Below are 13,666 nucleotides of genomic sequence, written 5' to 3'. Positions count from 1 at the left end.
CGACAGACCAGCTGTAAAATGCCTTTTGTGATGGACACTATCCCTAAAAAGATAATATAGTGTGTTTTACTGAACAGCTGTGATTTGACGATTTGCTGAACAGATACATGCAATGATGCAAAAACAAATGGAGACGAAGAAGTGCATCCACCAATGACCCGGCAAATGAAGAGAACAACCAACAAGAGAAGGATGAATAATTTGTTTTGTTCAATTTGATTCATTTGATGGGGGGTTTTCTTTAAGTTTGATATGTTAGTAGTTATATACAGAAAATACTCGTGTTTTAGATTGTGCAAAGGTATTTTTGTTTGAGGTATGCTAACTCAAGCAAGCCCTTGCAAAAACTGGGCTGAAAGGGCGCCCCCATTAACTGCAAGTCACCATTATGCATTTAGCACTCTTGACTTGCAGCCATTATAAATGCACAACGGTGACGTGTAGCTAGGGTTGCAACTCGGATCGGGTTTTCCAAAACCCTACCCTACCCAAGAAATTATCTCGGGTCGAGTCAGGTCGGGTCCAATTTTTTATGGGAAAACCTGAGATTCATGAACCCGGCCCTACCCGAGTTTCTCGGGTCGGGTCAGGATTTATTTTTTAGTCTTGGATGTTGACTAATTTCAAAGACAGCACAAAACAACAAATTTTCACACCAAAAATCTTGAAATTTAATTCTTCAAGTGTATAAATTTAAGAAGGAAACTATTTTTTTCTCATCACCTCAATGAAAACAATTATATCAATATATTGAAAAATAATTTGTCAGGTTATTCAAGAGATATTTAATAAAGTCATTGTACACCTATACGAGTCGGGTCGAGTTTCGGGTTTTTTTTCCTTTAAACCCGTCCCTACCTAAGATTGGGTTCGGTTTTTCAACCTCAAACCTGACCAACCCAAGACCCATGATTTCTAAACCCGACCCAGGTTATTTTCAGGTTGGGTTGTTGCAGGTCGGGTCAAATTGCAACCTTATGTGCAGCCAATGAGGGCACCCTTCAGCCCGTTTTTCCAAGGGAACCTGAGTTTAGCATTCCTCTCTTTGCTTATAGCAAAATATATTCAGATTTAGGATACTCTATCGATCATTTTTCCACAATGCCCGGGCCCCATCCGATTAATTAATAGTTGTGTCTGTATCTCACTTGAGATACTCCAACGAACCTGCATCATCTATCTATGTCCCACCTATTTAGAGTGGGATCCGCCCATCAAGCAGTCTGGGTTTGTTGACGAGCCTAAATCAAGGACAAGAGCTTCCACCAGAAATGCTTTTGGTAGGACACAACCTCATCGTATTACAATGAGGCACACCCTTCGTGTTTGGATTGCAAGAAAAAAATTTCTGATGGAAAACAATTTCACGAGAATTTTTTTTTCTTTCCAAGATGTACAAGAAAATAATAAAATATATGAAATTATGGAGCCGGATAGATCCTTCGACCTTCTTCATGAAAATTTTCTAAAGGATTCATCAGCCGACCCCAACTAGTCTGGGACAAAAGCTTAGTTGAGTGAGTCGAGTATTACTTGAAGGTCCCTCTTAAGTAAAAATTGAATAGACTTGGTTGGAGTGATCGTTTCTTCTGTGTAAAAAATGTTGGAAATTTTATAAATATTTTTCCTTTCCAAATTTTTCCAAAAAAAATAAAAAATTCCTGCAATACAAACAGGGCCATAAGGAAAAAGTTTTCAGGAATTTTTTTTCATTGTTGCCACACATGTTTAGAATCTTTACACTGGCTCATATGATTTAAACACTAAGTTGTATGAACCAGTAAGATTCTATATGAAGAAAGGGGAGGCAGATAAGAAAACAACACCCAACTCTATCCATGTTACTTTGCATAGAGGGGCTTCCTATTTCAGTTCAGACTCTTTACGGATAACATGTATAGTGTAAATGTGCATGCATCCGGGTCCCATTTGTTTTATATAAAAGAAAAGTTTTTAGCATAAAAATGGAATTGAATACACAGATCATAAAATCTGTAATAAGCCAAATTAGCCCAAAACAGATTTGTTCTTTTGGGAAAGGTTGATGCATGTTTGTTGTGGGACCCCAATCTAGACTGCCCATTGATTCGATTCCAACCTGGAGCGAAAGGCCCCACCAATCAAATGATCCTAACCATCATTAGACAATCACAAGCATCAGAAAAGTCCAAGCGAACGGACGGTCAGAATTCGCTGATCGTTAATTAAAGTTATGTCAATCAGCCTATGTGCACAAAAAATATCTATCTTCATCCAGTCATTAGACTACACTTAAGCTAAATAATCTCTTTCTAAAGACAAAAAAAACCCAGTTTGATTACAAAGTCACTCATCAAGCCACCCAAATGAGCTATGCTGCTGCGAAGGTGGCAGTTCCTGCGGCCTGGGTGCAAAGCCCAAAGGACTTGGAGTCGAATAGTTCAATCTGGATGACTCAGCTGATGAACCAGAGAGCCCGAATGGGGAAGAAGATAGGTAACCCCTGCTGCTAAATCCGGAAACTTGATCCAACTGATATGGGTTCCTAATAGCCAAATCATTGGAAGACAGTGAACCCCTGTTTCCAAATCCAGAAACTTGATCCAACTGATATGGGTTCCTAATAGGCAATTCTTTTGAAGACAGTAGTAAATCCCTGTTTCCAAATCCAGGATCTTGACCCAATTGATATGGGTTCCTGTTAGACAACTCATCTGAATCTTGCCGGCCATACAATCGTAGCTGTTGACGAATATCAGCCTCCCGCTTCCCAAACTTCTCAAGGTCATCAAGATAAGGCCCGTGGCCGGAGCTATGGCCAGAACTATCGGAGGCATTGTTGTCTTTGATGAGCCCAGGAAACTGTTCCTCCTCATGTGGAACTCTGTAATCAGTACCAATATTTCTACTGGTCGACCCACTTGCAAATGGGTCTTCTTTGTTTAAGGTATACCTTCTAGTTATGTCATCAGGGTCTTCTTGGCTTAAGGTATACCTTCTAGTTATGGAATCAAGATCTTCATCAGGAATACTTGTCAGTGCCTCTCCATATCCTGTTCCAAATTCTGAACCAGGAACTGGAAGATCGAGTAGGAATTGCCGGAAGCTCATCTCACTACTTTCTTTTTCTGAAGGATCCTTAAATGGTTCTGATGAGCCACCTTCTAATAAGTTTCTAGAAACCATTCTATCTGGTGGTGAACTGATCCTAGGAGGTGTTCCCTTGTCTTGGGCAATGCCACTGTCCTGTCCGCCCTCCGGCAATGCAATCTTGTGCCCGGGTTGCTGCCCTTTCTCTTCCCTCTCCTTCGGATTTTCTTGGGCTCTTTTCTTTCTATGCTCATGATTCGCATGGCCATCATCATTATTACCATCCTCTTTATGTTTACTCTTCCTAACTAGGCCATCATGGTTTTTGCATGGAGAAACCTCCTTTTGTTCAAGGACAACACTTGGAACTGTAAGATCAGGTAGGAATTGCCGGAAGCTAATCTCGCTACTTTCTCTTTCTGTAGGATGCGTGAATGGTTCTGATGAGCCACCTTCTAATAAGCTTTTAGAAACTGTTGTAACGGGAGGTGAACTGATCTTCGGAGGAGTTCCCTTGTTCTGGGCCCTGCCGCTGCCTTGTCTGCCCTCCGGCATTGGTGCATTGTGGCTGGATTGCTTCCCTTTATGTTCCCTCTCCTTCGGATTTTCACGGGCTCTTTTCTTCCGATGCTCATGATTCTCATGGCCATCATTGCTATTACCATCCTCTTTATGTGTACTCTGCCCAACTCGGCCATCATGGTTTTTGGATGGAGAAACCTCCTTTTGTTCAGGGACAACACTTGGAACTGAAGGATGCGTAAATGGGTCTGATGAGCCTCCTTCTAATAAGCTTCTAGAAACCGTTCTCTCGGGTGGTGAATTGATCCTCGGAGATGTTCCCTTGTCCGGGGCCATGCCGCTGTCTTGTCTGCCCTCCGGCATTGCAGTCTTCTGCCTGGGTTGCTTCCCTTTATGTTCACTCTCCTTCGGATTTTCACTGGCTCTTTTCTTCCTATGCTCATGATTCTCACAGCCATCATCGCTATTACCATACTCTTCAAGTGTATTCTGCCCAACTCGGCCATCATGGTTTTTGGATGGAGAAACCTCCTTTTGTTTAGGGACAACACTTACTGGTTCTTCAGATCCTTCTGCTAGATCATTTTGTTTTGACAGATCATATAATATATCAGAAATGTCAACATTTAAACCACGATCCTCCTCCCATTTATCTGAAACCCTTGCGTCTTTTTCATTTTTGTCAAAATCCGATATGGAAATCCCTGCGTATTCTACTACAAAAGAGAGAAAAAATAAGCCAGACATTTTCTTTGATTTTATTATATTATATTCATTGAATATTTTCATTGAAAATTAACTATTTCAATTTTATTTTCACATAAAACCTGGCTCTTCCTGCCCTTTGGATATGTGTCCCCGCTTGATAGCTATAGCCTTGTGCTTTGAGGTCCAGTCCGAGCGGCTCCAGAGATAGAGCGGAGGTGGTTTCAAGTTCCATTGCTCCATTTGCTTGTCATCCACATCAACAGAACCGGGCAAGTAAAATGACTGAACAGAAGAGGAGGTTGAAGGTGTTAGCCACAAGCAGGTCATTCAAGAGCATTTTGTGAAATCAGAGAGAATGAAATGAACATGTACTTCTCCATCACACCTTTCCTGAGAGTTTGTTACCATCCTCCCAAATTAGATCATATGGAGCCCTTTTCTCGTCCAGTCTGGTACAGAACCATGCAAATGAAAGAGTTAGGAAGAGGAATATGCAAATTAATGGAAATGAGAAAGAAGACCAGAAAGCATTACCTTTTTGTTTCCTTTGGAACAATAAGAATGAGAAGCTTGGGTTTGAACTCAAGGGCCTTGTCAATGAACTTGTTTGCAAGAGAAGCTTTGACCCCGAAAGGAGGATTAAGGCCCATGATCTACTCAAAAGAATTAAGAATAAGATCCAGGTTATAATCTGCTTACAAAATAACAAAGAAGAAAGAATATGTCCGTACCAACTGTGACCCAGTAGGTAATTCTGTTGGGCGCACACTCATCCAATCTCTCTTCTCAAAATTAAAATCATTCTGCAGAAAAACACGTATTAGCATACCATTAAAAAAAATCACGTATTAGCATCCCTAAAGTTAATAGATAGCTAAGCATAAAATGCTTCAAAATTTAACAATTCATTATGATGTCACAAACAATTATTATCCATAACACGCAAAACTATTATTCCCAACCATCCCTGACAACCTTACAACGCGAGAAAGGGAGCACTTTTACCATGAACCGCTCTCCCCATTTCCACTTACTGAACGAACCGCCATCACGAGCACACAAGCACACGATTAAACGGGTTGACTGAACCAACCACCTTAGCATGGCCCTTTTCCTTACAACACTATGAAACCAAACAGAAAAACTAATGGCCATTGCCAGTTCATCAATTCAATTGCAACATACAACGCACAAACCCGGTAGGAAACAATATAGTAATTTGTGTTTCGGTGGTGACTTTAAACCATTTTCCTGTTCAGATGTTCCATCACAACATCAAAGCAGTTTTTCTATGCTTTCAGCGGGTTCTTCATTGTTGTGGAATGCTAAGCAGTCTCCATTGAAGAGCTTTATCAATACAGGTTCCTGCTATCAACTTCTAACATCCTTCCAAAAGCTTAAACATTATCACGAGACCTTCACAGTCAAACTGATTAATTCAATTCAATTCACCCCAGCTTCATCAAATTGATTATCATTATTGTTTTATCACAGATTGCAGTTTCACTGGATTGAAACTGCAGAATAACTGTTCCAGATGATCGATGATCATTCACATAATTTTATACAATTCATTGTCCCATCATTAACTGCCCCAACTCTATCCACCGATATTTCAGCAACAAAATATTCTGATTGATTCAAAATTTAAGCACTTAACTCAAAACATGCGGTAATTGTAAAGTTGTAGCAATATTTAGGGGAAAAAACAGATAAAAGAGATCTACAACTGTCTCAGTGAACCCTAAAGTATTGGAATCCGAGACGTGTCCTACATGGGTAGTTCGCCCATTTAGAAGAATCCATGTTACATGAGTTGCATTAAACATGCTTTCTTGTCAGTTAACAGGCCAAATGATAATAATGAGAGGAAGGACATGGGAAGAGAGCTAGCTGTAGGGCATGAAAGATGATGTTCCTTGATGTGCGGGAGGAGACTTCAACATTATCAGATTCGTGCATGAGAAGGGCCGGCTAAGATCAAGATGACCATGGAAGAATTTTTTGATTTCATTGATCAAAACATGTTGATGGATCTCCCTTTGATAGGTGCCAAATTTACTTGGCCTAATAAGCAGAAGACTCCTATTATTGCTAGACTTGACATCTTTCTTGTGTGAAATGGATGGCCATACCTTTTTCTTAGATTGTTCAGATTGGACTACCTAGACCAACCTCGGATCATCAGTAATGCTTGAGTCTGAAATGTGAGTGTGGGACCCCATCCCTTTTCAAATTCAAGTAGGAGTGGCTAAAAGAAACTTCATTGATAAGTTGAAGTTCTTCACTTCAAAAGTGACAAAAACATAAACTGGAAATATTTAAAAGGCCCCGTACTGAAAGCAATAAAAAATCTCTCATGAAACTTTCGTAAAGAGACGTACCTCCATTTGAACACCAAAAATTATCTTTCTTTTACCACCTCCATCAGCCAATATCTCACTAACTAGCTTGAGGAAGATAAAGTACCCGATATGCTTAACGGTGTGGCCTAGCATACATAACAATTTATAATTTCTGCTGACATAGCTTATGATGTTATGACTATCGTCTAAAATTGCAAACAAGGATTTAAATTTTGGTTTCGGTTGTCACGGAAACGGAAACATTTCGGTTTCGGTGGAAATCTTGTAAAATCATGGAAACGCGTGGAAACATATGTAAATGATGAAAAATTTTAATCTTTTAAAAAAACATGTGCAATTGATGAAATTTTAAGATGAAACTTTGGAAAATGCTAGAATAAACACAAATACATACCTAGAAACTTAGAAGCAGGAACCTTCTCTTGGGGTGCCGCTCCCACCTCGAAACCTCGATTCGGCGCTCCTTAGGAAGGAGCTTCTAGGGAGCGCGACCCCGGAGAGATGGGAACCGCTCTAATGACGCTCCCAGCCTGCTTCTATTACTCTATGTTAAAGTATAAAAGATAAATAACGCCTTTCTCCAACAGCTTAAGCTTTTGGAGAAGTTGGTAAGTTAACATGGTATCAGAGCCAAAGGTCTCAAGTTCAAACCTCCCAGATAGCAAAAATCCACATGCGATGGTCGGCCCAAAGTGGGATCACATGTGCCACGTGTTTGCCAAGTGGGCCACACGTGAGCGGGAGTGTTAAAATATAAAAGATAAATAACGCCTTTCTCCAACAGTTTAAGCTTTTGGAGAAGATGGTAAGTTAACACTCTATAAGTCCCACCATCACCAACTTCCTTACATCAAACTCCTCCAACTCTTCAAAGTACTTCATTGGAGCAAGCAAAAAGGCTTGTGCATCTTCAGAAGGCACGAGGAACGAGTGCACACAAATGAAGATGGTTAGAAATTAGCTTTTAGATGTACTTAAATTTTGATAGATACATATGAAAATGGTAAGAAACTGTTATTTTTTTTATGTACTTGAATTTTAAAAGATATATAAAGAAAATATTACATACACACTCCCACGGCGCTCCCAAACTTAGACTCTTCTCGACCCCACGCTTCCCCGCCCCCGCACCCGCTTCGTGCTTCTAAGCTTAGAAATCATCAAATAAGCAACAAAACAATCCATAATGGCTTAATCACATCGATCACCTAGTGACACGCATTGTCGCGCATGTCTTGAATAGTAAAGTCAATAAAGAAGTATAAGAGAGTACAATGACCCGTCTCCCCTCTAAGAACTCCAACTATATGTCAACAGACTCAATACCACAGAGTTACGAAGTATTATTGGTCTCATGCCGATCTGACAACCCATGCACAAGATGCAGCTACTTTGTTGTGCAGTTCAATGATTTTGCATACCAAATATCATTCTTCACATTAATGAAATGAAATGAAATGCAAATAATAACATCTTTCTATTTTTGTCGTTCCGACTATTTCAGTCGAATTTCGGAAATTTCGGTCGAATTTAGGGAATTTAGGTCAAATTTCAAGAATTGTTTTGGAAAATAATGACATAAAAGGAAATCATGTAAATTTCGTTTCGATGGGAATGGTTGTTTTGGGGAAATTTCGGGAAAATTTAAAACCATGATTGCAAAGTCATCCACCAAACTATCAATACATTCTCTAACATGTTCAGAAGTCTAAAGAGAATATTGAGTAAAATAAATAACATAAATATACGAGTGAAGACACATCTATTGTAAATATCACCATCGAACACTAGCGCTGAACAAATTTTAATATGTCCTGTTGTAGCACCCAAACACTTCCACCTAAACTTTATTTGTGTAATTTTTGTTGGAAGCAAGACCTCCATATACTGACAATTCCTAAGAATCCTAATTACCATTAATGGCCCAAGACAGATTGACATAATTTATCCCTAGCAACATCACAGAACAAATCAAATCTTTTAGCCCAAATCAACATCACAGAACATAATTTATCCCTAGCACCCAAACACATCCTGAACCTGAGCATATCACATCTTTTAGCCCAAATCAAATCTATGTCTCAAAAAAGGTGATGCCAGAAACTTAAATCCTACTGGACAAATTTTCAAGTCTCAAGACGGCTATCACCTCTTCAACACTTTAATGTATTTGTACCCATTCTACATAACATAAGAATAATATTAGAAAACTTAATTAGATGGGACTCAGTAAGCTGAAAGAATATTTCTCAAAAAGTAAAGGTTACCTTGGGTTGAATAAGATCATAATTTTTGAAGGCGCACTTCTTGGCAGTCTCTTCGAGCCTTTCTTTCATTATGCGACTGAAATCATTAGCACCACAGCAGAAGTCGACTATCTGGTAAAAAGGAACATATAGGAGTCAGAGTCGACAACAAAGACAAATAGTATAACCATTAAAAAAATTGTCCTCCATAAGGTACAGGAACTGGATGAATTATTATCTATGTCCAAATCCTTTAACACCTTCCCACTTTCCCAATCAAATATCTAAGAATTAGGAACGAGGTTTAAAGACCATATTGCAGAATATCATTCAAATCCGAAGTAGATATACAGATGTTCAACACAAGAATCAATATGCGACCCATCAACCTATGTTGCATGGATTCGGATTCAGGTGTCGGAATCCGACACGGATTCGAGGTGTCGGATTCGGCTAACCTAAAAATCAAGGATTCGGATTCGGCATTTTTATTAAATTAATTAAAAAATAAAAAAAATATTTAAAAATGAAACATATGAAAAAAGTACCAGATTTTGGTAATTCCACCGGAGTATGAAGCATATGAAAACTACCCCTCTCTCATGGTGGAATTACCAAAATCCTACCCACTAGTAAATGAGAATATTCTGTGGAATTTGTGGCCGTAAAGCCCATGTCTGTCAAGAAGTACAGTGGGCCCACTGAATAGGATGATCCAAATTGCTAATTTATTGGGCTACAACGTAACTAGGTTATATCTCTCAAAAAAGAACAGTGGGTCCGCTTAATAGGATGATCCAAACTGCTCCTTTGTTGGGCCAGAATATAACTCCGATCTATTGAGGTTTCCACAATGTTTGGATCCTCTACAGACCGGAGGAATAGGATCATCACATGAAAATGATTTTCAGGCTACAACCTCTTTATGTAGTGGCCCAACAAATGAACCGTTTGGATCATTTTATGAAGTAGGCCCCAATACTTTTTGATAAATACTGGACTTTACAGCCACACACCATATAAATTGTATTTGTCCCTCTTTTTTTTTGCTTCGGACAGCCCCCTCTTGTGTATTTAAGACTAGTCTTTTATACTATAGTGGGCTGTCCAAGGTAAAAAAAACAGGACGAATATATCATTTTCCCATATAGAATGCATTAAATGCACCATACAATCTCAGCACGTTGCCCTCTCTATGGAATAGTCAAAGAGCTGGCAGACGTGTCGTGGGTTGAAGCGGCCAGACCTGTCTTGAGAAAAAAAGAATAGTCAAAGAAATAAAATATTGTGGGTCTGTCTGCCAGCGCCGTCTGATTTGCATTTAATATCTAGAGATTTTTCCCCCAAGAATCCTTTTTGGTGTATATCTTGGGGAAAAAATCGCAAAACATATAATATCTAGGGATTCATATTCATAAACATTGGCAGACGTGTCGGATTCGCATTAAATTCAAAGTTGACCGTGGAGAGACGTTTCAACACGCATCTTGCCGAATCCAACGTGTATCCGAGTCCGAATCCGTGTCGACAAGCAATTCGGCACAGTAAGGAGAAGAATCCGTGCAACACGAAAGGAAACATTCGAGTTGCCTGCTTGAAGACATGGTTTTGAATTTCCACTGAAATTCATAGGAAAAGACCGAAATTATTACAATTTCCTTCCTCACCGAAACACATATTGGAACTGAAATGCATACTAACACCAAATGCGTAAGTGTATTAGTGGTATACCATATCATTATGTGTTACATAATTATATTTATATAAATTACATAAGAAATAGTGTATGCATTATGTGTAAATATTTGTATGAATTATAGGGGAAATGTGGTATGTACTGAATTATCAGACATGTGCGAAAACATTTCACTAGGTGTTCGTTAAACCATTATGGATGGCTATCTTGCTTGTGTGATGGTTTCTAAGTGTGTATTTGTGCTTATTCTAGAATTTTCTGAAGTTTTATCTTAAATTCTATCATTTGCACATTTTCCATACGTTTCCTTGATTTTACAAGATTTCTATAAAATTTTCAACTGAAACGGAAACACATCTTTTTTCGTGGTGAACAAAACCGGAACTGAAATTTAAACCCTTGCTTGAAGGCATATACAACATAAACTCAATATTCTAGCAAGGATGGCACGAAAATTAACTACAAAGCCAAATCTAAGCATAACTTCTTTGAAAAAATAAAAATAAGAACAACCTAGTTCTTACCATGTCACCATTTTGTACATACCAATGGAGCTTGTCTACAATCTGCACATTATAATCAAATTCTATAAGTATTCCCCAATAACTGTGTACAATTCTTAGGTAAACTTTACCATCACAACAACTCAACAACAGTGTAAATAGAAGTCTCAGTAGATAAAGACTTAAATAACATAAAAAGCGCAGCGTAAAGTGTCCCAATATCTTGACCAGAGATTATGAAGAATGAAGCAAGGTTACTTTCATCAATATGCCATTAAATATAAAAGCATAGAGTTATATGTGGCACAATAGAACAAGCAATCTGCAAATATCATGAATAATAAAAGCACCATAACGATATATAGATTCTACAGCCACAAAAATGAATATACAACAAGCATGAACATTAAGGGCATCTAACATTTTTTTTCCTGAAAAGTATTTTCCTATGATGCAGCTGACACTTTGAATTTATTGCTGACACACGTGTCTTGCCGTGTCAACACTCCTTTGGACACTTTTAAATGAACTACTAGAAGTGTTAGACTTAATGTGGGTGTGAGGACAAATAATGTAAGTAATGAGTAATTTTATACGTATGTGCATGTCACCATTTCTAGATTTTTAGATGTTGCCATGTCGGACAACCCGTATCCGTGCTGAAACTAGACACACAAATCTGTATCCACAAATGCATGTGCCTAGTTGGGGTGTTGATCTATTGATTTTTTAAATCAATTTCCATTTGTATTAAAAATTGAGTTTCTTCTTTTGGACCCCTGCTGAATTTTTACTACTTACTAGAGAATGTGCAAGCAGAAGTCTACATACCCAAGGAAACGGAAGAATCGGATTTTTTTCCCACCTGCCTCGTTCCCTTGCTTCGATACTGTCTTTGAAACCATCCTTAATTAAGTGGAGAATTCCTTCAAGATAAAGACTGCTTAAAGATATTGTCACAGTACAATGAGTACATCGAAGGCGTTGTGATCACATTATTTCAAAATGATAATACAATTGCACAAAATTTCTTGTGCGTAGGAAATAGTTAGTAGGGGTTGAACCTGTAGCTCAACGGTTGTGTTTCTCAACCTTGAGGTCGCAGGTTCGATCCCAGCTTGCCTAACAAATAAAGAAAAAGAAAGGGAAATACTTAGTTTGTTGGAACGACCAGCCATTTGCAGATTGCGCGAGGATCAGAGCCGACAAACTCCCACTTGTTATGCCAAGCATTATATTCGATGGGGTAGAATCTTTTCAAATGGGGGAGTATGATAGGGACCATCCTAGGTCCCATATTCTAATTTTAAGTGTCTTTTTAAGTAAGTTATAGGAGGGGTACCACGGTCTTTTCACACCAATAACAATTGATTTCTTTAGGTTGTAGGCGTTTAAAATGGGGTTCACATGCTTACCACGAAAATTTTGAAGTAAAATGGGCATTTAAATCATTTGTAATTAATCACTCAGGTTATTAAGTAACCACAATGGCACACATTGCAACATAAGGGAGTCTTTGTATTTATGGGACTAGCAGTGGGTTAGTTTTTATGATGAGTTAGGAGTCCAATGGGTTCGAAGAGTCCTAGTCTTCTTGTAGTAGGGAGAATCCATATAATATGAGTTTTATTAAATTGAGGAGTTAGGAGTTTAAGTATCATAGGAGTCCTACTTAGACTAGGAGTTATTTTGCAGCAAGATTATGAGTCTTCTTTTTTCAAATTACGTATGGCTAGAATAGCTTATACATAGTGAAGGCTTATTGACCTTGAAAACAGTCGAATATGAATAAAAATAGATGTTTTCTTATGTTGGCGGGTTGTGCTGTCTTTTTTGAAGTGTGATGGTTCATATTAGGTTAGTTTTATATTCATAAACTCCTCTTTCTCTTCCTTTCTAGTCTTTGATCTTGCTTTTCTCCTCTTCTCCTTTTCTTCTAGTTCATCTTTCTTTTCTTTCATCCTCCCTTCATCTCTTTATTCCCTTTCCTATTTTTTCATATCTCTATTTGCTCGCATTGTTCCTTCCCTATCCCTCTCCCTTCTTACATCCTTTTTCACCCACTCGGTCGGGTTCATAAAATGTCCCCCTCGATTGGATTCATAAATCGCCTCCCTTTCTATCCATATCTGCCTTCTATTGATCTTCATCACCTTCTAGAACTTGATCTATTCTTGATCTTTATCTCTTTCTTGATCTTGATTATCTATTCTTTCTCTTTATCTTTAGGCACTTCGGAAATCCCAATTTGTTATAACATCAAAAAAAAATTTATAACCTGAAACTACTCAATTAAGTCGCTTAAGCAAATACCTATGCTCTACTGCCACAAAAGACTTCTATAACGACCTTAAAGTACCCCTAATACTGAAATAGTTAGAAAGTTTTTTTTATATCACTTCTTCTAGTTTTTCCTCATTTTTTCCTTTGAGTCTCGTGCATGAAGAAAGGTGGACGCTCCTGCATCGTTTACTATCTGAAACATAACAGCTACATATATGTGTGGAACAGATTACAAATCCTTCAAATAAACAAGGCAGCATCACCATCAGATGT

At 38.4% G+C, this 13,666-nt stretch overlaps 1 protein-coding gene across 5 annotated transcripts in view; it reads right to left on the bottom strand.

Annotated features, from left to right (window-relative positions):
• Positions 1-2,157: 2,157 nt before the first annotated feature.
• Positions 2,158-13,666, bottom strand: part of LOC143849570 (protein ENHANCED DOWNY MILDEW 2-like) — a 42,035-nt gene continuing 30,526 nt past the window's right edge. For 4 of the 5 annotated variants that reach the window (XM_077358631.1, XM_077358635.1, XM_077358632.1 and 1 more), the window contains 7 exons: positions 11,132-11,173; positions 8,933-9,043; positions 5,031-5,102; positions 4,834-4,952; positions 4,685-4,748; positions 4,419-4,581; positions 2,158-4,307 (listed from right to left, as the gene is read on the bottom strand). In XM_077358631.1, coding sequence (XP_077214746.1) covers positions 2,326-4,307; positions 4,419-4,581; positions 4,685-4,748; positions 4,834-4,952; positions 5,031-5,102; positions 8,933-9,043; positions 11,132-11,173 — 2,553 coding nt within the window. In that variant the 3' untranslated portion in view covers positions 2,158-2,325. The remainder of the gene's footprint in view (positions 4,308-4,418; positions 4,582-4,684; positions 4,749-4,833; positions 4,953-5,030; positions 5,103-8,932; positions 9,044-11,131; positions 11,174-13,666) is intronic. The other variant, XM_077358634.1, reaches the window with a different exon arrangement.

This window comes from Tasmannia lanceolata, unplaced genomic scaffold, assembly GCF_043159265.1.
Source record: "Tasmannia lanceolata isolate RefF3 unplaced genomic scaffold, GAP_Taslan_0.1 ptg000018l, whole genome shotgun sequence".
NCBI classification, from domain to species: Eukaryota; Viridiplantae; Streptophyta; class Magnoliopsida; order Canellales; family Winteraceae; genus Tasmannia; species Tasmannia lanceolata.
Note: the sequence above shows the minus strand (reverse complement) of the source record. Positions and strands in the feature narration are given on the sequence as shown.